Source organism: Rhipicephalus microplus, chromosome 2 (assembly GCF_043290135.1).
Source record: "Rhipicephalus microplus isolate Deutch F79 chromosome 2, USDA_Rmic, whole genome shotgun sequence".
NCBI lineage: Eukaryota > Metazoa > Arthropoda > Arachnida > Ixodida > Ixodidae > Rhipicephalus > Rhipicephalus microplus.
This window is the reverse complement of record NC_134701.1, coordinates 194,389,878-194,416,744: the sequence shown is the minus strand read 5'-3', so window position 1 is coordinate 194,416,744 and position 26,867 is coordinate 194,389,878. Positions and strand designations below refer to the sequence as shown.

The 26,867-nt window shown below is 48.3% G+C and overlaps 1 protein-coding gene across 2 annotated transcripts in view; it reads left to right on the top strand.

Annotated features, from left to right (window-relative positions):
• Positions 1-26,867, top strand: part of LOC119170523 (sialin-like) — a 121,605-nt gene that overhangs the window by 69,505 nt on the left and 25,233 nt on the right. For both annotated transcript variants that reach the window (XM_075887186.1, XM_075887185.1), the window contains 4 exons: positions 3,975-4,208; positions 7,514-7,697; positions 10,893-11,023; positions 15,081-15,230. In XM_075887186.1, coding sequence (XP_075743301.1) covers positions 3,975-4,208; positions 7,514-7,697; positions 10,893-11,023; positions 15,081-15,230 — 699 coding nt within the window. The remainder of the gene's footprint in view (positions 1-3,974; positions 4,209-7,513; positions 7,698-10,892; positions 11,024-15,080; positions 15,231-26,867) is intronic.

Here is a 26,867-nt window from a genome sequence, read left to right as displayed (position 1 = left end):
GTTCTTCGCCACGGTGCTCCCACTGTCGTCATCACAGATCGTGGTACTGCTTTTACGGCACAGTTGCTCCGACAGATCCTGTTGCTGAGCAGCACGACGCACCGAACAGCAACTGCGTACCACCCACAGACTAACGGGTTAACCGAACGTCTTAACAAAACGATTGCAGATATGCTTTCGATGTATGTCGCCAAGGATCAGAAGAATTGGTATAAAATCCTCCCGTATATAACATTTGCCTACAATACGGCTTTGCAGGAAACCACCGGCTTTGCTCCTTTTCGTATGGTTTACGGCCGCGACGTCACCACAATGCTTGACACCATGCTGCAACCAACTCTGCCGGACACGATTACCCGGGACGCAGATGTATTTGATCAGCGTGCCGAAGACGCCCGGCAGCTGGCGCGCTTTCGCATTTTATCGCGGCAAAATCAAGATGCTCGCCGGTACAACACCCATCACAGAGCAGTAATATACGAACCCGGTGACCTAGTCTGGGTTTGGACTCCTATACGTCAACGTGGACGCTCAGAAAAATTGTTATGTCGGTACTTCGGACCCTACGGAGTTCTTCATCGCCTCGGCGAAGTGAACTACGAAGTTGTCCCAGCAGACACGTCACACCGTTCTCGCAGACCCCGCTCCTCGGATGTGGTTCACGTCTCCAGGATGAAGCCGTACTATTCTCGTTGACTGCAAGACAAGAACTTTGTGATGTGGCAATATCCTTCAAGACAATTGCACATTACTTTCTTGCCTCTTTATTTTTCATCTCGTCCTTTTTCTTTTCAATGGACACAGACATTTCTTACTACTTTTCGTTGTTTTTCGGAGCCATGTCATTCATTCGATGCTTCTTCTTTTTTTTTTTCATTGGGGAGAGAGTAATGCCACGCGCTGTGTTGGTAGCAGAAGACGAGAGCGAAGAAGTGAATGGCAGCTGTGGCTGAGTAAACAGTCCTCTACTTCGAGTTCCTGCCTATCGTTTTCTCTCGCGACAATATATATATATATATATATATATATATATATATATATATATATATATATATATATATATATATATATATATATATATATATATATATATATATATATATATATATATATATATATATATATATATATATATATATATATATATATATATATATATATATATATATATATATATATATATATATATCCAAGCCTGTTGTAGTTTTAGCAGATAAAACCCCAGATAATATATGACGTAGCATTTTCACCGAATGATCACTAACATTGATTAGAATACAAGGCCATTGTTCTTTTTACGCACGCACGAGAGAAAAGTAAAAGCTGCATGGTCGCATTGTTCGCACGAACCTAGAATGAATCCTGCTGTAGCGCGCGCGATTGGGGAAACATTACACCACGAAAGCCGTAAATATTCACGTTTTAATCGGTATGTAAGCAACCGCTTCAATTATATTCCAGTGATAAGCTTATCGTTTCTGTAGATGCTTCTGTGTAACGATTAAGTGAGGTGGCATTATTTTACGTTATCTGCTCTTGGCATTCACACAAAACGCATTATAGATTATTAGTAAAGCCTGGAACAGGCAAAACGTAGTTGAAAAACGATCGATATGTTAACGGCAGTAGTGGCATCGAGGAATACTAGTTTTGGTTTTGTTGTTAGATTTTAGAAGTTCACAGAACTTAAGTATAGGGGAATATTTCACCAGAGCTTTTCAGAGGTAGACTGTGTCCCTGCCTTATGTCCGATGTGTTTATAACTAAGTCGCAGTATCGATGTACATACCTTTGACGTGACCTCATGCTGTGCGTTTGAAAAATCAGAAACGTGAGAGTTCTATGCACACTGCACCTTATATTTCTCTGATGACCTCACGCCACTCGAGTTCTATGCATTAAGCTCCCCTTTCCTTAATAAAGAAGTTCAGTCTCCCCTGAGTAGCGGCAGAAGTCACTGTGATCACAGAATCAGTTTATATCTCAGCATCAAAACGCGGAGCGCGTCATCCTGAATCGTGTTCGAGGGTGTTTGCGTCAGCGGCCACCAAGATTTTGATACGACTGTGGGCTTTTTTTTAATCCCGGAAATTTAGAACAATTTCCTGTATGATGAATCCCCACGTGTTTTCAGTTGGAACACGTGTGTAAATTTTTAAAAAGAAATATGGTCGTTTTTAAAAATAGGAAATATTCAATAAAACACTTATAATATTATAAATGACCTGAATTTAGTAATGACTCATGGTTCAGACGCAAGTGCCGCTGTCTCCGAATCAGCGGACTATTGTATTAGCGCAAACGCTCTAATTGAAACACGCACCTGCGCTGCCGCATTCTTGAACAATGACGCCGGAGGAGCGCAGCCCAAACCGTGTCATGCATTTGTGATTTCGTACTTAGTGAACCAGGCTTCCCTACGGGACATCGGCGGCAACCGCGGCTACATCTACCTATGACTCGCTGTATTCATTTCGCTGGCATATGAACCGTTATAGCGTGCGCAGCGAGCGGATGTGCAATAGTAGTGACTGTAGCGAGCTCTCCAGACATGTTATTAGACGGCACACGGCTTCGGTGGCTTCTCAGGAAGCGCTTTTTTGTGTACTTAATTGAGTTGTCACCCGAGCTGTATCTACACGCACGAAGACAGAATAGCAACCGTCGGTCCGTGAAAAAAAAAAACAACAACAACAACAAAAAAAACTAGCTATGTCGAGGCAGCATCAGAATAGATTTGTTAGCCCGCGCAAGCCAAGTGCTTCTGATTATATGGGCTTGGAAATGTTGAAGTAACGTGGTGTGGTTACTTCAATTCATTTTAACCAGATTGGCTCTTACAGAGATGGCTTGAAGAAACGTGCCGATACCACTTGTTCTTTGCTTCGCCAGTGGTGTAAGAGAGAGATTGTTTCGTTTTTGTTTTTTTTTCTATAGAGAATTGATTCCCCATCGCCCGTTTGCGAGCTTTATGACTTGACTCTTTTTTATTTGCGATACCGTTGCACAACGCAATGAAAGTTTGCATTTTGCACTTCATAATCGTCATTATAGTTGGCCTGACAACGCCCACTGCAGGATAAAGGCCACTTCCATGTTCCGCCCGTCAACTCGGTCCTATACTCACGGTCCCATACTCAGATTTCGGCAAGTGCATTTTGCACTTGCCATGGTCTAATTCATTGCAGAACACTGAGACAACAGCGCAAAGTCGGCAGTAGAAACGTATTCAGCAGCAATCGTCTCACGTCTATCTTCTTGCACTTTCAGCGCTATGCAATGAAGGAAAAGTCAGCGAGCCAAAATACTCAAGCTCGTTTACAATCTGTTTTTTTTTGTTTGTTTAGTATGGGCGCCATGTGCGGATAGTGGACTTCGGCGTTCTGTTTTTGCATTTCTTTAAAACAAAAAAAGAACTGTAATTTGTTGTAATAGCTTAAGACATTCGTCTTTGGTTTCATGTAGTCACAGTGGATCAGTGGCCATGTCTTTTTTTTTGAGTTCTAAGTCGCGTGATTGATAATTAGTCTTCATTTCTATGCAGACATAATGCAGTTAAAGAAAAAGAAAGCTTTGCTCAGTACACGTAGAACGGCCTCCTCAATGCAAATCAAGTTAACGCCAGCCAACATTTTGTCTTTCATCACCCCAGTTGTTTGGGCACATTAACATCAATTAATCATTCATTCAATCAATCAATGAATCGATCAATCGAAGAATTTCTGACTGTATCAGTTAGTTTCCTGTTGAGCATTTCTTTCATTGAAGAACGTTATGTTTTGCCAGATATGGCGTTGGTAAAGCAATACTTTGAAAGGCTTGAACATTATTGCTGCGCTATTTTTTGTCATAATTCTATTTCTACTTGAACTATGTTGGCCTCGAGTATTGCGAAATAAATAAATATAAAACAGCAATTTAACACTCTTATTGATCTGCGCAGTAACACTCTTTTTTCCCATCCACCTGTACAGGACGGCCCATTCGTGTGGGACCCGGTGACGCAGGGCGTCATCCTGGGCGCCTTCTACTACGGCTACATCATTACTCCCATCCCCGGCGGCAGGCTGGCCGAGCGGTGCGGCGCCAAGTGGCTGTTCGGACTGGGCACGCTGTTCACGGGACTGCTGTCTCTGCTCATCCCGGTGGCGGCACACGCTGGCGTCTCGTACCTGATAGCCGTCAGGGTGCTACAGGGAATCGGAGAGGTTCGTTCGTTCATCTGCGGCAGAGATAACGCCTCATTTTGTCAGTTTAGCGGTGTTTCCAGATGCTAAATTTATACGGTGAAAAACTTACGATCAGCTGCTGGTGAAATCCGCTTCTCCGCACGCACATCTGTGGTAGGAAGAAGCGTTTACGTCTGTCAGTGAAAATAAAAGGAAAGGAAAATAAGCGACATATCTGTGATCAATCTTGGCATGCTGAAACATAGATTATTAGTGAATACAAATGAGTAGATAAGTTTTGGGAAAGAGAGAGAGAGAGAGCACAATAAATAAAAATAAGGCTTCCTGGTTGCTGTGGCGGAAGATCTTTTCAAGAAACCCACTCGCTACTGCAGCTCGCAGGGCCTGATAAAGGGCCGCTAATTGGCTTCCAGCCAATCATAAAATTGACATCTGCATTGAAATTACTCATTAAGTAAAATACGAGTGAACTGCACTGCACTTATTGGAGTGCAGAAAACAGCGTTTTTTTACAGCTAATATTACACGATCATTTTTGTACTTGCTTTGGGAAGCAATAACTTTTTCAATACAATGGGTAACGCTATATTGCATGGTATCACTATGGTGGTCTGAAGTTTTTATACATCGTCAAAGGTGCAGAAAGAGCACTAATCTTGCATACGTTACATTGTCCTCATTTTTATCTAGCTTTGCCGCAGGACAACCGAGTTACGCGGAGATGCGGACAGTGTGTTACCATGGACATTATATGTTGTGATTCAGATTATGGGCAGAAGCAGCGCACGAGCTCACGGGACGAAGAGGAGAGACACAAACAAGCGCTTGTTTGTGTCTCTTCTCTTCGTCCCGTGAGTTTGTGCGCTGCTTCTGCCCATAATGTATCACCAACTAGCCTAACTTTCAGTCTTGCTTCAGTTGCGATTCAGATGCCTAATGTGTGTATTACCTACGACGGAAAGCTGTTATCGACGTGTCTTCGGAGATTCGCTTGCCTTGCTTGCCATGCACGTGAGACCGAAATGGGACCATGTACGTTTTACGGCGCTTGTGTGTGTGCTTCAATATTTTACGTTGTCGGAGTAAGTGGAATGGCAACATATACTGCAAAATGGAATGGTTGTCTTGTGAAAAATTGTCTGCAAATACCGGGTGCTCCTCTAGGGAGCTAAGGCTGATAAAGTAACCATTGATTAACGGCTGGAAATGGTAAGGTGATCCATTCACAGAACTTCTTGGATCCATTTCTTGCAGCATGCAGCCCTTGTGAGCACTTGTTACTACCATTGTCCATCTTTTTCTAGCAATTGCTAATTTTGTAGTTAGCGAAGTGAATTATCGGCGGGATTAATGGCTTGCAGTTTAGCTTCGAGCTTCCTCGAAAATGGCACACCACTAACACCTGAAGTTAACATAGCTACGTCATAAACAGCACTTGATGCCTACCAGCAGGCTCATTGGTACTCATGCTGAGACCGAGACATGAGACCGAGACGGGAGACAATACTCATGCTCAGCATGAGTATTGGTACTCATGCTGAGACCGGAGACAGAGCATGCTTGCCTGCTTAAGTTAAGCTGCCTGATGGATGCCCCATGACAGTGTGCTCTTTCTGGTCATGGCGTGGTTCACTGCGCGACAATGACCTGATTTCGCCGAGGTGGTTCGTGCTGAATATGGTTAGATACCACGAAAAAACAACAGTAAGGAAAAAAAAGCGTCCTTCTTGCCTCTGTTTCTTCCTTTCTGTTGTTGTTGCGGTGTACCTATGATATTCACTGCATCATCAACGCGTTTTACCATATTTATTTTTGTGCACAAGCTTCACCACAGTGCAGTTCAGTACTGCGGCAATGCAGGCTATAAAAATGAATCATCACGAAATACGTATACGTAAACACTAAGGAGAACGAACAATTTTACTCGTAATAGCACATCACGATTTCGCAGCGCCAAAAGCACCTATTTTACTGCTTGAAGGCGCATGGGAGGCGAGATGATGCACCTAAAGATACAGGAACAGCGCCACCTTTAAGTTCCCGCACCAGCTTGCTGTGATGTCATAGCTTTTTACAACGCCTGCTGAAACCTACATGGTAGATTAGCAGCAAAAATTGTTTGTATAGTGTTTTGAGCCTTCAGGGGCCTCCTTTGCGACAGCGGGTGCTTTCCGAAATGTCCAACATTTCGGATAGGAACCAAGATGTTCAATTCTGTAAGATTACTGCCGTGTATAAGTTCTTGAGTACCATCGGATTGCTGGAAACTGTTGGCCAGGCCATGAGTATATGACCGCCATTGAGACCGATTTGATTTAGGCTATTTAACGTTATCCTATAGGCGTTTCCGTGCGGCCTACAAGATAGCGCATGTTAATCTTATGCAAAGACAGTTTCGTTTCCCGTAAGGTACCGCTTTAAGTAACAATAATTTCTAATGCGTGGATAACTTAAGGAGTCCCGCTTGTCGTCAAGAGCATGCCGCTTGGTCACGTTATGGTCAGTATAACCAATACAGATCTTAAACAAACCTAAACATGCTCACACCCAGTGGGAATTCCCCCCCAAGGTCTAAAATCATATAACCTACAGAAATAGCTAAGAACTATTCACAATAATTTACCGAAGATCGCGAAAAACGCTTCGCAACAATACAGCTGATATTTGCGCCGCACAAGAGAGGTCGCCACCTCCTGGGTGAGAGTGCGATTGTCAAGGGTCTACAAAAGAACGACACTAGCGCATAGCTTAGCGTGAGATTAAGGACTACACCGATATGTGCACAAAACTGCATTAGCGCTACACTAACCACATAATTTGCTTTGATTGACATGAAGGTTAGCTCGATATATCCAACAAAAGAAGTTTTATTGCTTTTTCTTCGAACAGCACGCAGGTGTGATCTCTGTTATGACCAAGATACTTGTTCGTTTGGCAGTTTATGCGCTTCTCCGGAGTCTACCTGAAACACAGGTTCCGATATGCATAGATATTGCCGGTGTTCTTTTTGCTCCACCGCGGTGGTCTAGTGGCTAAGTTAATCGGCTGCTGACCCACAGGTCGCGGGATTGAATCCCGGCTGCGGCGGCTGCATTTCCGATGGAGGCGAAAATTTTGTAGGCCCGTGTGCTCAGATCTGGGTGCACGTCAAAGAACCCCAGGTGGTTGAAATTTGCGAAGCCCTCCACTACGGCGTCTCTCATAATCATATAGTGGTTTTGGGACGTTACACCTCACATATCAATCAAATCAATCAAATCCCGGTGTTCTCTGTGATGTCTGCTGTAGTTTTGTCGCGTTTTCTCACTCACTTTCGCTGGCAGGGTGTCACATATCCGGCCATCGAGGCCCAAGTGGCACATTGGATCCCAGTCAACCAGCGGGCCACGGCCGTCTCTCTCATTCACACGGGTGGTTTCTTCGGAGTGGCCATGGGAATGTACATTTCGGGGCTGCTGGCCGGCTCGAGCTTTCTCGGAGGGTGGCCATCCGTGTTCTACGTGTTTGGTGAGTGGAATTATCCGACTGTGACCGTCCTCAGCCTGCCTTTTTTTTTTTAGCAGCCAAAGTATCTAAGCCAGCCGCAATGTGTCGAATGCCAAAAAGAAAAAAAAACTACGCAGTGCGAATATGTCACCGCGTGTTGCCTAGCGACCGGTTGCACAAGTGTTCGCATGCTTCACTACACGGGCAAGGCCCCACTCGAATTTCCTCTTGCGACAGAAGCGCCAGAACTCATAGCATAGTGGAAGAAATGAGCAAAGCTGGGTAGGCGCGATAAACAATAGCTGTGGCGTTGCATTTATCAACAAGCTTAGCAAGCAAAAGTGTTCGTCATCGGAAAGTTTCCAAAGTGCGCATGCGCTTCATGCGGTGAGCGACAAAGCAAGAAGCGTCTTTCCGTGCTTTTGTAATCTCAGGGAGCTTTTTATTTAGAGAGGAACACTTCAGGCACCCGGCTTGTCCATCCATTCCATGTGGTGTGATCACGCTCACCGAAAAGTGCTCTCGGCAGGTCATAACGAGGTTACAAGTGAACAAAGTCCGAAGTAATATGCTTACAGGAATAGCCAAGAACTAAATGAAATAATAAACCTAAAGAGGCCCTACAGCACTTTTCCAAGTACCCATGAAACGCATACAATAATGGAGTCTATTGCTTAATGAATTCACTACCTCAATTTTTTTAATCCGTTCGTTAATAGGGGAGATACAAATATTTGTCGCACGCTGCAATTGTATATTCTAATCTCTCGTCCCGACGAAAGCACTGGAAGCTACGCAGATAGAAATAGTACGGAGGCAAGAAATGCGTGACGCACGTCTCATGGCCTCGGGCAATTTTTCTTTCTTACTTTTTTTATTCGCATGCTCGGCTTTTCAGTGTCATCGCACGAGCACGCGTGGACAAGTTGCGGCCTCCCGTGGCGGCCCCAGCAATGACCGAGCGTGCCATGCTCAAATTAGCCAATGGCTGATACTTGGCCTGTGACGCTGTTATTTTTGAGCCTGCAGCTCATTTGTCAAAAAAAAAATGATGTTTAGCTGCCTTTGAGAATCGATTTTAAATTCGAGACCATGTGCTGCGCTATAATATTTGGCTGGTTGGTTATATATGGCTGGTTGGTTCTCGGGAACCTCAATTTCCGATCGGCAGTGTTTTCTCACCATGCTCAAAAAGTGTTGCAGGGCCCCTTTAAAGTTGCTAAAAGCGGGTTTCGTACAGATGGAACTTACTCAACTTACTCCGGTAGAGTGTGAGAAAGTGTGCCACCACCTTGCTGAGCACGGGTGACGCACCCCCATGCCCACTGGTCTTCGCCTGCGTGGCAAGGCGCGGTAGTCGCTGTAGCAGCTGTAGACGACGCACATCTCGATAGCCGTGACAAGCAGAGAGCCGATAATGCACAGTAAAAGTAGCGCAATGTCGCACACCGATATTGCAAATTTCATTAACAAGTTGCAACTCGTGCCTAGGATGCCCTCCTTGCTTACCTCAAACATTAACTTCACCAACACTTCGGTAAACAGAACGATGGGAACTCTACGAACGGAAGCTACTGCATGCCCATGCTACGCACTTCTTCAAGAGCCACCATACGTGGTATGTGCAGCCCTGGCCGCCGATGTCGATGAAACTGGGCTGATAGGTGAAAGTTAGACAGCGCACCCTGGCCATAACGTGGTGTCATACACTGCTCCAACATGAGCCTGCCTGGACACTGCGCGAAAATCGCGTATATTCGCGCCAGGTGGGACGTCACGACCAAGTGCGCATGCGCTTCTTCGTTCTGTTTAAAGCCGGCGCGTGGCGGCGGCACGCGTTTCCAGATACGGAGAGACCGTAGAACGTCGCACTGCCATTGAGGAAGCTACTTACTAGGAAATGCAGTGTAGCCAAAGGAGACTGCCGCACTCAACTCCTTTAAAGTAGTGCACGATATAGTACAGCTGTAACGGAGAGAGGCGACTGTGCTGCACTCGGCTGGAGCCTGGCATCACTGCTTATGGCCAGTGCAATATAGGAAATAGGAAACAGTCAGTTATGCTGCGCTCTTAGCCCTGCGCCAATTCGGCAAGCTACACTTAACTTCTTGCACGCCTCCGCACTTCAAAGCAAGCAGTTCACAAAGAAGCGGCAAGTGTGGTGATCTTCAGGCGATATTTATGGTGCATCCAGGGAATGCAAGAAAAAAAGTTTGTCATTATGCAAACTGCCACTGCCGAAACGATAGTAAGCGATTAACACTGCGAGTCCCTACCGCTTCTGTGCATCTAGAAAGCGCCGCAATCACAAACGTCTGCGTCGAATCACGACTAGCGAGAGTGACGCTGATGTACGGGTGTATAAAAGTTCCACAGACTTTTTTCTGTCCTCGCTATATACGCAGTGTGCACCCGGTCCGTATTGAACCACCAACCCGCCCAGGCTACCACTTTATTGTTGTAGAAAGCGTCAAGCATCTTGTTGCGCCTGACGAGGGCGAGCGGAAACACACATTCGATTTTGAGAAGTGTTGCGCACTAGCGGTGACACTACAAACGTACTCATGAATATGTTTTACAGTTTTAACGTCGAAGCACTGTCATATTGCCCAATGTTCTTCCGTCTATACACCACCAGCCAGCGTCTACAGCAGATGTAGAAACTGAAACATCTGTAAGGAACAAAAAAGGTTATCAAAAGGTTGTTAACCAGAACAAACAACCCAAAAGACCACTACACCGAAAAAAAAAACAACCACATTTGACCAACCATCAATCAAAGCATATGACAGCACAAAAGGTTAGCAAGAACAAAGTAAAATGCTTTTAACCAGAACAAAATGGAATGCCATGATTTAAGATACAATGCAAACTGCTTCGCCCCGTCGTCAGGATTCACTTCGAGCACATGCTTGGGTAGTTTTCATGTTTCGGGAAAATAAACGGGACGGTTTTCTGCTCTCGCATAGAAGAGCACATGGTACTGCAAATCGTTAACAGCTTTTTCTACACACATTTCTCATAGCATTTCCTTTGTTGATTATTCGTATTCATCAAAACCATTTAGTCCCCTTTTATGAAAACAAAACGGTCTGCCACTCTACGCACTGGCTATCCTGCTTGCCTTCCCTCTATGTCATCCCCCTCCTTCTCGCGTACGAGTGATAGTGTCTTATTCGCATGAAATAAGAAGCATCGAATTCTTGTCGAACGCAGGTTTGTGGACGTGCGTGTGGTTTGTGTTTTGGATGCTGCTAACGTCCAACCGACCCTCTGACCACCGGTGGGCCACTTCTAGGGAGGTGCATATGATCGAGGCCGACCTCGGCGATCAGAAGCCCACGCTTGTGAGTAGTCCTGCGCTATGTGTGGAGCCGCACGCAAAACCGAGTGAACTAACTATATTTAACAACAGACGCTGTTTATGACTGGCGTTATGTGTGTGATGAGTACGAAAACTATTATCATGAACCGGCAAGCGCACACTTTCTCCTCTCCATCATTTAGAACACGTGCACCAATTTGTCGCTCGGGAAGCGCAGTAACTCTGATGGGCGAGAGAACGCGCGCGCACGCACTCACGCACGCACGCACGCACGCACGCACGCACACACACACACACACATACACACACACACACACACACACACACACACACACACACACACACACACACACACACACACACACACACACACACACACACACACACACACACACACACACACCAAGAAAGACAATGTGAGAAATGGAAAAAAAAGAAACAGAGAAAAAAGATAGAATGCGAGAGAATGATTACAGAGTGAGGGAGAAAGAAATATATGAAGAAAGAGAAATATAGAGATAAGGAATAGTGAGAAAAGGATAGAAAAACACAAAACGTAAGGGAGAATGCAAAGAGAGAAAAGGTGAAAGACGAGAGAACAGAGAGAGAGAGAGAGAGAGAGAGAGAGAGAAATAGAAAGAAAAAATTGGCCCCGTATCTGCATGTAATCTGCGAATGTCATCGAAAGACGATAGTCTTGCGTGTGGAGAGAGGGAACAAAACATTTATTTGATGTTCTGCGCAAGAAAATCGGTGAATGGTATTGCGGAGGCGCTGCGTTAGAGTGCCTCTAGCGTGCAGCGGAGGCGAACGAGCGCATCAAGTCACGTCACACGTGAGACATGAGCGCCACCTGGCAGTTTCTTTTGGAAAACAAAGCGCGTGGCCGTGCACGCCCTCTCAGAGGTGATAAGGTGTAGTACGCGAGGCGACGGTTCGGTGCCACCACCATCTCGTCTTAGCAAAGCGTTTGAAACACTCCCCGTTCCGTGCGAGCATTGCATGGTAAGCGCAGCGTGATAAGCGCAACGGTCCTTAAAATTGCTTATGTATGCCTTTTCTAGTAATAGACGCACATGCATAATATATACGTGTTGTTATGATGCCCCAGATATGTGCAATAATTGGTTTTAATTGACAATTGCACAAGCATGAACGCTCAAACTTGAGCAACATTGGTGGTCGCTGTGGATGGGGTCGGCCGTTTACCCGATGCCGGTAAAAGTGGACCAACGGACAAATGTACAGACAGACAGACAGACAGACAGACAGACAGACAGACAGACAGACAGACAGACAGACAGACAGACAGACAGACAGACCAAAGTTTTTGCGTCGAAGGTCCCCAAGAAAGACTATCGTCTTTTAAGAAGGAAGTAAGAACAATACAGAAAGACAAAAAGACATTGAGAGCAAGAGGTACAAAGACACATACACGAAAAGAGTTTAAAAAGATCGCAGATCCCACGTACAGAGGGAACCGATGATATGCGAAGCATGAATGAAAAAGGTTGTTATTTCACTTTAAAATCAGCACAATGTTACGAGGTGGAGGTAAATGATCTCGTATATGACTTCCGTGTAATGATTATCATGTTTGGATGTGTCGTTTACCTTTGTCATCTATTCACGTCACGTGATACCAAATTTAGTACATGTGGAGCTAGCGAAACGGCCGCGCGCACGCTATGAGCGTGGTATGTTGTCATGTTCTTACATGGCACGTGTGTCAGGATTAACATGTTTGCATCAGTCATGTACTTTCCTCATTCATTCACGACACTTAACACCAAGTTTGGTATATGCGGAGCTAGCAAAACGGCCGCGAGCGCATCATAAAGGACCCAATATACTCCAATGTAGCGTGGACGCGCGCGCACGCTGGGCTCAGCGACGCTATGTTAGCAAAACGCGAGCACTCTATAGTCTGACGCCAGGTGCGACCGGCTCGACCAGCGTCCTTCGGCGCGGCCCGACGGCAACCGGTACGAAATGTGAAATGCTGCATTTCGCGCCGATGCGTTACCAGACAACACTGCGTCTCCCTCTTTTCGTCACGGAGGTACTCCAGAAGAGCTGAAACGCGCATGCGTCTAGACAATTCGCTCCTTTCATTCAAATATAATACGAATTACTACAAGGAGGAGCACCGGCGCTATCCAGACTCTTGTGAGGGACTGCATCGCGCTGACGAGCGCCTCCTTTTAAAACTGTTTACCAATACTGTACTGTGCACGGCGGTGCTAAAACATTTCAATTCATCCTTTGATGGCACGTGCCAGTTCTGTGGTGAGGTGGCTGACACCATCCACATCGTCTGGGCGTGCCAGTCTAATCCATTTATCCCCCCCAACCCCAATTCCACGAGAGAGGACTGGGAGGCGGCCCTGCTCGGCTGTCAAGACCTGAAGGCCTAAGAGGCTCTGGTTCAACGGGCGCGGGTGGCGTTGCTTGCCAATGGAGCCCCGGAATAGGGGTTCCACCTAGTGCTGTGAGGGTAGGAGGCCAATAAGGCCCCAACCCAATCACCTCTATATAACCATTTAATGGTTATTAAATGTTTCACCACCACCACCAAAGCAACGCAGCGCGTCGCGCGCCGGCGAGTATATGGCAGGACCGGTGCCTGGCGTCACAACGCCGGCTTGACGCCTGGAAATGAACGCCGGCGAGCACGCGCACCGCGTCCCGTCGTAATGTATTGGTGCCTTGACAGTGGCACGTAGTTATGTTCTCACATGACACACATCTCATGACTATTATCTTTGCACCAGTCACATACCTTCGTCATCCATTCACGTCATGTAATACTAAATTCGGCATGTGTGAAGCTAGCGAAATGGCTGTGAGCGCATCATGAGTGTGGCATGTAGTCATGTTGTTACATGACACGCATGTCGTGATGAGCATGTTTGTATATGTCATTTACCTATGTCATCTGTTCGCGTCACGTAATACCGAGTTTTGTACATGTGACGCTAGCGAAACAGCCGCCAGTGCATCATGAGCGTTGCATGTAGTCATGTTGTTACATGACACGCATTTGATGATTACCATGTTTGCACCAGTCGCATACCTTCGTCATTCATTCAGGTACCGTAATACTGAACTTGGTACATGTGACGCTAGCAAAACGGCCGCCAGCTCATCATGAGCATGACATGTTGTCATGTTGTTACATTACACGCATCTCATGACTATCATGTTTGCACCAGTCGCATACCTTCGTCATCCATTCGCGTACCGTAACACCAAATTCGGTATATGTGACGCTAGCGAAACAGCCGCGAGCGCGTCATGAGCGTGGCATGTAGTCATGTTGTTACATGACACGCAACTCATATTTATCATGTTTGTACCAGTATCATACCTTCGTCATCCATTCACGCCCCGTAATACCTAATTTGGTATAAGTGGTGCCAGAAAAACGGCCGCTAGCGCATCATTAGCGTGGCATGTAGTCATGTTGTTACAAAACATGCATCTCGTGATTACCAAGTTTGCACCAGTCACATGCTTTTGTCATCTTTTCACATACCGTAATACGACATCTGGTATATGTGACGCTATCGCAACAGCCGCGACCGCATCATGAGCGTGGCATGTAGTCATGTTGTTACATGACACGCATGTCATGATTTTCACGTTAGGGTCTGTCGCTTGTGTTCGCCATGGAAACAGAAACCAGCTGAAGTTTAGCACCCGTCATGCGTGGTTACTTTATTTGCCGTCTCTCCTCCACGTGGTCTCCTCTCTCTCTCATCTTTGTACTCCTCTTTCCCATTCCCCCATTGCAGGGTAGCAAACCAGGCGTGTGCCTGGTTGACCTCCCTGTCCCTTCTTTATTGTTGTTTTTTCTCCTCTTCCACTTATGTTTGTCGCACTAGGTCAACCATAAACGCTCGTATTGATTTGAGAGAAAGTGCAGTATTGTTGTTGCACCTGGCTTTCAAGGGGTAAACAGACGTATCGTGAGTTGACGAAATTCTGGACTTCCTGCTGTGTCGCAATAGTGTACTCAAATTTGAACCGTTGTAATTGTAACCTGTCAGTGTTTGATCATATGTACTAACGCACAGGCTCGCAAGACACCGTGGAGCAAGATGTTCACCTCGACAGCGGTGCTGGGTGTGGTGATGGCGCACTTTGGCACCCATTGGCTGCAGTACGTGCTCGTGAGTGAGCTGCCCACGTACCTAGGAACTGTGCTGCACTACGAGATTGACGATGTGAGTAAGGCGTTCTGCGCGTTTGCAAAGCCTCATTACGTGCGCTGCTTTTATTTTTGCCCCGAGACCACAGATATCAATCTCGTGTTCTGAAAAGCGATTTCACGTTTCTGCTATAAAAAGATAGCAAGAATTCGCGTTTTCAGGTTGCACCTTCACGCGCATACACTTTTGAGGCTGGGAACTGTACCGTGTATCTTCTGTTGTGAATCAGCTACAATGGTTGACGACCTGTTACGACCTATTAATTAAATGCCAGGTACTTATTTATGTACTATCTATCTATCTATCTATCTATCTATCTATCTATCTATCTATCTATCTATCTATCTATCTATCTATCTATCTATCTATCTATCTATCTATCTATCTATCTATCTATCTATCTATCTATCTATCTATCTATCTATCTATCTATCTATCTATCTATCTATCTATCTGTCTATCTATCTATCTATCTATCTATCTATCTATCTATCTATCTATCTATCTATCTATCTATCTATCTATCTATCTATCTATCTATCTATCTATCTATCTATCTATCTATCTATCTATCTATCTATCTATCTATCTATCTATCTATCTATCTATCTATCTATCTAGCCGCTTTTGTCTGGGTGCTCTTTTGATAACCCCTAACTAGGCGTGAACCTAAATTAGCATGGGAGAGTAGGATTGTTTGCCGAATATGACACGCTGGTCAAGACATGAATAATGTCACAATACCGTCTCGTACGTCGTCAAACACTTCCCGCCAGACAATGGTACAAACCGCGGGCGGGTATGTGCCGCTGGTATGCAAGTATGTGCCACGTGTAATTGACATTTGGTATCTAAGGAACGACGAGAACACACGTTGGTTTTTAATGCATGAGCGTTAAGAAAAACCTGACATCGACAGCGTTGAGCCGACTTATGTAAATAACAAATGTCAGTGTCCCGGCTGGATTCAAACCCCAGCATAATGTGCTGCGATCAAGCATTATCACCCACAGCCCTGCCAGGTGTCGGAACTGCCTTTCAAGTAGACCCTAATATTCGTAAAACGGTCATTCGGGTTGCAGTGCTGGCTATCCAATTTTATAAACATTACATATGTTCTCCTATCATACAGCCGTCCCATCGGGTTAACATGAATGGTAGTTAGGTGCCATGCGCTTGAGTTGATTTACGTAGCAATGTCCAGGGCTACCATGGTCGCGAGCACCAGCGCTTCATATCAGCTTACCGCTTCTCGTGTTGCTAATGCTCAAGTTCGTGTTGGCATCATTGGGCAAGTGGAAACAACTGGGTATATCAACATCTATAAATGTTCAAGGTATGTCTGTGCGCGCAACATTTGCATATATTTCGCGTCATTTATTACGTATGATTAAAGATATGTGATAAAACATATCTTTAATAATAATAAATAAAAACACTGTAATCTTCTCTCTGCATGCTTTACAGAACGTCAATTTTTAAGGTAGATGGTATCTGCCGAATATACATATATATATATATATATATATATATATATATATATATATATATATATATATATATATATATATATATATATATATATATATATATATATATATATATATATATATATATATAGTGAGCGCAGTAACCGATAGAGGAGTGCGAGAATTGAGTGGCGGCGTGCTTGGCTCTGGTAGGTCTTCTTGACTTGGAAGGGCAACAATTGCAACGGGCTGCGGGTCAATAGCGCATGTGACTGTTGATCCACAGGGCAACAATAAGGTTTCGGGGGTCTGATTTAACGCAGTAATAAAAGCAGACCCTTCAGAAAAACGAACAAGGCCTGGAATGATACGTATGCCTCGATGTACCGTGTGGCCATAAGGTAGTAGAAGCACGTCGCCATCCACAATGTTGCTGCAATCAACGCTAATTACTTCTTCTCGGGATGGCCAAAGAACATAATCTGAAGTTGTGACGAGACGAATGCGCTCTTCGGGTTCCGATACAGAAGAGTCAGTGGGTTGAGGTGGATGAGGCGCTGACGACAAGATATAGAAGCGCGCGCAGACGACAGAAAATCCCACCCCAAAAGGAGTTCGGGGGTGCACTCACGGAGAACTGCAACAGCAATATGATGACGAATACCGTCTATGAAAACACGAACTGTACACTGGGCGAGTGGGCGACAAATGGCGTTCGTCGCAGCACGGAGAGACGGGCCCAAGTAAGGTGTTGTTACTTTGCGGAGATGGGAGCAAAGGTCGGAGCGAATAATGGAAATAGCAGCGCCAGTATCCACTAGAGCTTCGACGCGTATACCTTCGACTAACACTGTTAAACAAGTTTGATGGTCTGTCTGGAGGAATTGCTGGCTGTTCGGTGGATGCAGTTTCCCCTCCTAAAACTGCATTGGGGAGTTTTCCAAGTGGGCATTGAGAACATTGGAGGCGGGTCGCAGAGGCGACACGGAACGGCGATTACGAGATGGTGAGTGGCGGCGAGACTCACGGGAGTTCACAGGCAGACCACTACTGTAAGGTGGAGAGGGCGAACGCTAAAAAAAGACCGGTAAGGCGTGCGCTGGTAGTTCGTGAGTGGACTGAAGTGTCCGCGTTCCTCTGAAGCGTAGCCACGTTGCTCGTCCTGTTGAAGCTTTCGGCAAAAGCGAGATATATGACCCCTATAGCCGCAATAATAACAGATTGGGCGTTGAGGACGCGGCATGGCGTAATACGGCTGTGGGCGCATCGGTGGTGACACTGACGCCACAGGTACATGACCACCTGGTGTAGCCGCTGGGTTAGTGTTGGGTGCTGAGAGCGCCGCGACTTCTGCGTACGTTGGTACATGACGAGGTCTGGATTTGGCGGAGTAAGGTGAATGTGACGCAGATGGAATCTCTTGCCTAATGATGTCCCGCAAGTTGGTTGGATCTGAGGCTAAAGTAGATAAAGGGGCGCAGAAAGAGCAGCGCCCATGAAGCTCCTCCCGAAGGATGTCCCGGACCAGGGCACAGTGTCGAGGGCTGCAGGAAGACGAATGTCCGAGGCATCATGGCAAAGACGAAGAGACGAAGTTCTTCTAGTCTCTGGCAAATGGTGATGACATCTTGAGTCATGGTAGGGTTTTGCGACGCAAGGGCTTTGAATGCGATGGTATTTATGCCTTTGGTAATATGGCGTATTTGTTCGCTTTGAGGCATAGCTGAATTTACACGCTTGAACAAGGCAAGAACATTCTCAATGTACGAGGTGTATGATTCACCCTCCAGCTGAATGCGTTCAGCAAGCTTCTTTGTTGCTACTTCAGCGCGAACACTGAGGGAACCGAAAATCTACTGTGCGAACGTGTCCCAGTCGGGAAGATCTTGGAGTTGCTTCCAAAACCAGGTTTTGGCAACATCAGTTAGATAGAAAGGGACCGTACGCAACTTGTGTAGAGTATCCCACCTGTTCAACTCGCTGACGAGGTCGTAGGTGTGTAGCCATTCTTCAACGTCATCCCCTTTGAGACCCGAGAATACTGGCGGATCACGCTGGTGGCTGTGATGGCCAGGGTCGACGATGGAGGCTGCATTGGGCTGGCGGTGTTGGATGGACAAGGATTGTCTTGCACCGCCATGGCAGGTGGTAGTAGACGACAACCCGAGCGGAGCTCTAGTGGTAACGTGCGAGAGAACTTGGGGATCGAGATGCACGGTCCACCACTTATGAGGAAGAGCTTTATTCGAGGCGAGCTCGAGCTGGCACACACTGATGATGTCTACAGATGAGGAAATTATACAAATGATGATGACACGTCCAATTGATAAAGAAGAGTCGGTGACTGCGCTCACACTATATGAGGAAGAGCTTTATTCGAGGCGAGCTCGAGCTGGCACACACTGATGATGATATCTACAGATGAGTAAATTATACAAATGATGATGACACGTCCAATTGGTAAAGAAGAGTCGGTGACTGCGCTGACACTAATTCCCCGTCATGCTGGAAGCGGCCTCCTGGCCACGCGAGAGAAAGTATTAAGAATTGCGTCGGGTGTACAGTTTCAGCCGAGAAACGTGCACAATTTCTGTCCCGCGGCAACGGTGGTCGGAGGGAGCGTTAAGTGGTGAGATACGGTGATTAACTGGGGAAGTTTGTTCAATCACCGTATAAGGCCCTATAAAACGACTGAGGAATTTTTCACATAAGCGGGGCACACGCACGGGAGTCCACAGAAGAACTTCGTCTCCTGAGGAAAAGGTGACAGCACGGTGAGTCGAGTCGTAGTGAGACTTGCGAGCTTCCTGAGAGATGCAGGAGTTGATTCAAGCCAGATGACGGCAGTGCTCGAGGCGAGACAAAAATTGTGCAGATAAAGGGCCTGCTGAGGTAGCAGGAGCCGAAAGGAAGGAGACGTCCAGAGTTACACTTGGAGAGCGGCCATGGACCAGAAAAATAGGGAGAAAAGCCGGTGGTGCGTTGCGTAGCTGTATTGTAGGCGAACGTTACGAATGGCAAAATGGCGTCCCAGTTCGTGTGGCCAGGGTTAACGTACATGGTAATCATGTCCGAGAAGGTGCGATGAAAGCGTTCCGTCAAGCCATTTGTTTGAGGATGATAAGTAGAAGTTGTTTTGTGGATGGTGTTGGCGGCGCGTAGAACATCAGCAACAACAGAGGAAAGAAAGACCTTGCCGCGGTCGCTGAGCAGAACACGTGGAGCTCCATGGCGTAAAAATATGGTTACGCAGAAAAAAATTAGGTACTTCAGTGGCTGTACCCACGTGCAGTGCGATGGCTTCCGCGTAACGAGTGAGGTGGTCAACAGCCGTTACAATCCAACGATTTCCATTGGAGGTCACAGGAAGGGGGCCGTACAAGTCTATCCCGACGACTTCGAATGACGAAGCGGGACAAGGAAGAGGTTGAAGAAAGCCAGAAGGAGCAGTAGTGGGTCATTTCCACCGTTGACATAAAGCACACGAAGAAACATATTTGGCATTCGCGGATGAGAGGCTAGGCCAGGTGAACCAACTGCGTATTTTGTCGTACGTTTTGTGATAGCCGAGATGCCCAGCAGCAGGATCATCGTGGAATGTCTCAAGAACCTGACGTTGTAGACAACGTGGTATAACGGGGACCCATTTGTTTCCTTCGACGTGGTAAATATAGCGATGCAAAACACCATCGTGAAGCTTGAATTGCTTCAGTTCTCGGCAAAGCCGGGCGTTCGGAGGAGTAGATGTACCTTCTAAGCGTGCTATTATGGAGCGGCAGTAAGGGTCAACTCGTTGATGCGACACAAGGGTAGAAGGGCGGCCGGATCTTAGCCAACTGAGACCTGCGGTGGGTAATGCTGCGGAGGAAATTGGTGACGGTGGGCTATTACGGTTGGGTGGAGGGCTGCGAGAGAGAGCATCAGCATCTTGGTGCTTCTTACCAGACCTGTAGACGACATCAAAGTTGTGCTCTTGTAAACGAAGCACCCGGCGGCCAAGACGACCCGATAAGCTCTTTAGCGACGAAAGCCAGCACAATGCGTTGTGGTCGGTGACGACTGTGAAGTGGCGGCCGTGGAGGTATGGACGAAACTTTCGTACCGCCCATACAACAGCAAGGCACTCTTGTTCGGTTATTGTATAATTTTTCTCGGCAGCAGTCAAAGCACGACTGGCGTAAGCGAGGACACGCTCGCGTGCGGTGTTGTCACGCTGCAGTAGAACGGCACCGAGACCATGACCACTGGCGTCAGTGTGAAGAATTGTGGGTGCACCTGGATCGAAATGACCGCAGTCACCGACTCTTCTTTATCAATTGGACGTGTCATCATCATTTGTATAATTTCCTCATCTGTAGATATCATCATCAGTGTGTGCCAGCTGGAGCTCGCCTCGAATCTCATATATATATATATATATATATGGGATATAATTGTGCAGAAGCCGCCGAACACTGAAGTGGGTCGAACTCTTATGTGCTTTCTAGTGGGTCTGCCCAAAGAGAACGCCGCTCGCGCGGAGACCCCGTGTTTTGGCCGTTACTGTCGCCATTGTGTAGACTCGCTGTGTGCCGGCTAATAAACGCCATAACAAATTGGTGGAGGTGCTACGATCCCCTTCGATGCCCTTGGAACTACGCTCACGTACGCTGCAATCTACCATGTCCCACGACGCCTCTCAGCAAACGCCTCCTCCCATGCCACCCCCATGTCCCGGTGTCCCCAGGATCCGCGATCCACCCATCTTCACGGGCGCCGATGGCACTGACGTGGAGGACTGGCTCGCCATTTACGAGCGCGTGAGCGTCCCCAACAAATGGGACGAGGACGGCAAGTTGACAAACTTGGTGTTCTACCTTGCGGGCGTTGCAAGTTTGTGGTACACCAACCACGCGTCCGAGTTTGCAACCTGGTCCGGTTTCAAGACTGCTATCACCAACGTTTTTGGCCGCCCTGCCGTTCGCAAGCTGCAAGCCGAGCAGCGCTTACGCGAACGCGCTCAGCAGGCCGGTGAGTCATTCACCAGTTACATTGAAGATGTCCTGGACTTGTGCAAGAAGTCGAACAACAGCATGTCCGAATCAGACAAGATCCGGAACGTCATGAAGGGCATTGACGATGATGCCTTCACGATGCTGCTTGCCAAAAACCCAGGCACAGTAGCTGAGCTCATCACGCTGTGCCAGAGCTACGAGGAGCTCCGCCGGCAGCGTTCGATGACCCGTCGCTCCACATCACGAGATGCAGGGCTTGCAGGCTTGGAAGCGAGCTGTGATCAGGTGGCACTGCTGGCAGATCTCAAGTCCTTCATACGTGAGGAAATCGCGCGGCAGTTCTCTCTCCTGCCCTTTGCCCACCCACCGGCTGCTCAACAATCGGCCACTACCATTCTTCCACCCATCCGCCGAGCGATTGAGCAGGAAATAGCGGAGGTCATGCCTGCGTACCACCCACAACAACTTCCGGCCCCTGCACCCCCAAGTTACGCCCAAGTGGTCGCAAGGCCGCCTCCAGTAGTTCAAGCGCCTGCACCAGTGACTTACGCCGAAGCTGCCGCACGACCTCCGTCCTTTGCAGCGGGTATGCCGGCTGCATATGTTGGCGCAACCCCTCAGCCTCATTTTCAGCCCACCATGCAGCCTTTCCAGACACCGTTCCGGGCGAGACCCACCCCCGCAAACCGATGGCGCACACCCGACAACCGGCCCATCTGCTTTGCTTGCGGTTACGCCGGTCACGTAGCCCGTTATTGCTCTCGACTACAGCCGGCTCCCACTTCTCCTGTTGCTGGCCACCTTAGCCGTTCGTATAACGAGGAACTGCCGTCTGTGCCACTGTCGTCTCGCCCAGGTCCGTCTGCTCGAAGGTCGCCGTCTCCACGACGTCGGTCTCTGTCCCCCATGCGGCCAAGTTCTTCTGCTCATGAGCGGGAAAACTAGTCGTCGCAGTCCCAGAGGCAAGGACTGCGACGCTATCGCATTGTGAAAGCCCTCAGAGCCGCCCATCTAATGTCATTGACGTGCTTGTGGACGGTGTTCATGCATCTGCTCTTATTGCCACTGGAGCTGCGGTATCAGTTATGAGCGAAAACCTTTGCCGCTTGCTTCGAAAAGTGACGACGCCGATTTCTGGACTGTCCCTTCGTACCGCTAGCTCACATCGTATTAATCCTACAGCAGGCTGCACAGCTCGCGTTGTCGTTCAGGACGTTCTGTATGTCGCCCAATTCATCATCATTCCTGCATGCTCTCATGACGTCATCTTGGGATGGGATTTTCTCTCCCGCAACGACGCCGTCATTCATTGTGCCGCCGCCGAAATTGAACTCTCGCCCTTCTCGCATTTGACGCCAGAAGACGGTCCCTCGACACTGAACAAGATTCTTGTGAAAGACGATACTATAGTGCCTCCAAGCTCGACGATGGGCGTATCGGTTTACTGCACCGGTCTCTCCGACACAATTGCACTTGTTTCGCCATCCTACCGTGCTTCCAGGAGGAAAGGGTTGCTAGTACCTTTCGCGACCGTGCAAATCACCCAAGGCAACGCCGCTATTTTTGTGACCAACCCATCCCCGTACACTGTTACCTTGGTTCAAGGGGAATGTCTCGGCAGAGTGGAAGGAGTCGACGACGCACAAGTCCTGGACGTACCCGAAGACTCGCGTTGTACCGATTCACGTACCATCAGTGCTGTTTCTACTTCTGACCCATCATCTCCTGATGTATTTGGCCCTTTCATTGATGACAACCTTACGTCAGTGCAGCGTTCCCAGCTTCTAGACCTGTTGCAAGAATACCGTTCTTCTTTCGATGTCGGGCGAAGTTCTCTCGGTCGCGCGTCCACTGTTACGCATCGTATTGACACTGGTGCCCATCCACCATTACGGCAACATCCATACCGCGTGTCGCCTGCTGAACGCCGGCAAATTAACGAGCAGGTTGACGATATGCTCCGACGCGACGTCATTCGGCCCTCGGACAGTCCATGGGCGTCTCCTGTTGTTCTTGTTGCGAAGAAAGATGGTTCTGTGCGGTTCTGTGTGGACTACAGACAGCTCAATAAGATCACTCGCAAGGATGTCTACCCACTGCCGCGCATCGACGACGCAATCGACAGCCTTCACGGAGCCCAATTTTTTTCTTCTCTCGATCTGCGCTCGGGGTACTGGCAAGTACCCCTGGCTGATGACGCTCGACCGAAGACTGCCTTCATCACACCCGACGGCTTGTACGAATTCAACGTCATGCCGTTTGGTCTGTGTAATGCACCTGCGACATTTGAGCGCATGATGGACACCGTACTGCGCAACTTGAAATGGCACACGTGCTTGTATTACCTCGATGACGTTGTTGTCTTCGCTCCAGATTTCTCCACCCATCTCCAACGTCTAAAAGAAGTTTTCGCACGTGTGAGCAATGCCGGCTTGCAACTAAATCTGAAGAAGTGCCGCTTTGCAGCACGCCAACTCACCATCCTAGGGTACGTCGTGTCCAAGGATGGCATTCTTCCTGACCCAGCCAAGCTTCGGGCCGTGGCCGAATTCCCAAAACCTGCGTCCGTCAAAGAACTGCGTAGTTTCGTGGGCCTGTGCTCATACTTCCGACGCTTTATACGAAACTTCGCCATGATTATATCACCGCTGACGAAGCTCCTCGGAAGTAACGGGCCCCTCAATTCGTGGTCGTCAGAGTGCGACAACGCGTTCTTGAAGCTCCGCCACTTGTTGACGTCTCCTCCCATTCTCCGCCACTATGACCCTACGGCCCCAACAGAAGTGCCCACGGACGCCAGTGGTGTAGGCCTCGGCGCTGTCCTGGCGCAGCGCAAACCCGGGTTCCCTGATTATGTTGTGGCATATGCAAGCCGTACGCTCACAAGAGCCGAGACAAACTACACCGTCACGGAAAAAGAGTGCCTGGCGATCGTCTGGGCTCTTACAAAGTTTCGACCTTATTTGTATGGTCGCCCATTCGATGTCGTCACTGACCATCATGCACTATGCTGGCTGTCATCATTGAAGGATCCCTCAGGCCGCCTCGCCCGTTGGGCTCTTCGCTTACAAGACTACGACATCCGCGTCCTCTACCGCAACGGACGCCAGCATGCTGACGCCGACGCCCTCTCGCGCTCCCCTCTGCCTGAAGCTAACGTGCTCTGCTCAGTATCCTCGGTTGTTGTTTCTGCCATTGATGTTGACATCATCGCTACCGAACAGCGAAAGGATAATTGGATCGCCAAACTGATCGACTTGCTCTCTGATCCGTCCGCAACGCCATCCACGCGTGCCTTGCGTCGTCGAGCTCATCATTTCGCCATTCGTGACGGCCTCCTACACCGACGCAATTACGACGCCGATGGCCGGCAGTGGCTACTCGTGATACCCCGCAGTCTGCGGTCGGAGATATGTGAATCCTTCCATTCTGATCCACAGTGCGCGCACTCTGGGGTATTCAAAACCTACCATCGCATTAGACAACGCTACTTCTGGCGCGGGATGTACCGCTACGTCCAGCAGTTTGTTCGCTCCTGTCTCGCTTGCCAACGCCGCAAACCGTCCGCACACATGTCACCAGCCGGTCTGCAACCGCTACCTTGCCCTGACCGTCCGTTTGGGCGCATAGGTATCGATTTGTACGGATCACTTCCTCTGACGTCCACTGGCAACCGCTGGGCCATCGTCGCCGTAGATCATTTAACGCGATACGCCGAAACCGCCGCTCTCCCTGCGGCTACTGCGCGTGCTGTTGCGTCCTTCCTACTACATCGATTTATATTGCGCCACGGTCCACCCCAGGAGCTTCTCAGCGATCGATGCCGTGTCTTCTTGTCAGAAGTCGTCGATGCCATTCTCACTGAGTGCCATTCTGTCCACCGCAAAACTACTGCTTACCACCCGCAGACGAATGGTCTGACCGAACGCTTTAACCGCACCCTCGGCGACATGCTGTCGATGTACGTCGCCGCCAACCACACGAATTGGGATACCATACTGCCCTTCGTCACGTACGCCTACAACACCGCCCCTCAGAGCACGACTGGTTTTTCACCTTTCTTTTTGCTGTACGGAAGGCACCCGTCACACACCATCGACACGATACTCCCGTACACGCCGGATCCATCTGAGTGTACACCTATTTCCGAGACCGCCAGGCTTGCTGAAGAGTGTCGCGAGCTTGCCAAGACTTTTACGACGCATGAGCAAGAGCGGCAGAAGAGTATTCGTGATGGCTCCGCCACTTCTGAGCCCACCTTCCTTCCTGGTTCCCTTGTATGGCTCTCAATCCCGACCTCTGTAGCTGGCCTTTCTTCCAAACTACTCCCGAAATATGAAGGTCCCTACCGTGTGATCGAGCGCACATCTCCGGTCAACTATTTTATCGAGCCAATTGAACAATCTTCGGACATGCGCCGCCGCGGGCGCGACATAGTCAACGTGGAGCGTCTGAAGGCTTACTATGACCCGCTCGTAGTGACAAGCTGTTAGGTCGCCAGGCGGCTCCCTCTTCGACCCCGGGGTAATTGTGCAGAAGCCGCCGAACACTGAAGTGGGTCGAACTCTTATGTGCTTTCTAGTGGGTCTGCCCAAAGAGAACGCCGCTCGCGCGGAGACCCCGTGTTTTGGCCGTTACTGTCGCCATTGTGTAGACTCGCTGTGTGCCGGCTAATAAACGCCATAACAAATTGGTGGAGGTGCTACGATCCCCTTCGATGCCCTTGGAACTACGCTCACGTACGCTGCAATCTACCATGTCCCACGACGCCTCTCAGCAAACGCCTCCTCCCATGCCACCCCCATGTCCCGGTGTCCCCAGGATCCGCGATCCACCCATCTTCACGGGCGCCGATGGCACTGACGTGGAGGACTGGCTCGCCATTTACGAGCGCGTGAGCGTCCCCAACAAATGGGACGAGGACGGCAAGTTGACAAACTTGGTGTTCTACCTTGCGGGCGTTGCAAGTTTGTGGTACACCAACCACGCGTCCGAGTTTGCAACCTGGTCCGGTTTCAAGACTGCTATCACCAACGTTTTTGGCCGCCCTGCCGTTCGCAAGCTGCAAGCCGAGCAGCGCTTACGCGAACGCGCTCAGCAGGCCGGTGAGTCATTCACCAGTTACATTGAAGATGTCCTGGACTTGTGCAAGAAGTCGAACAACAGCATGTCCGAATCAGACAAGATCC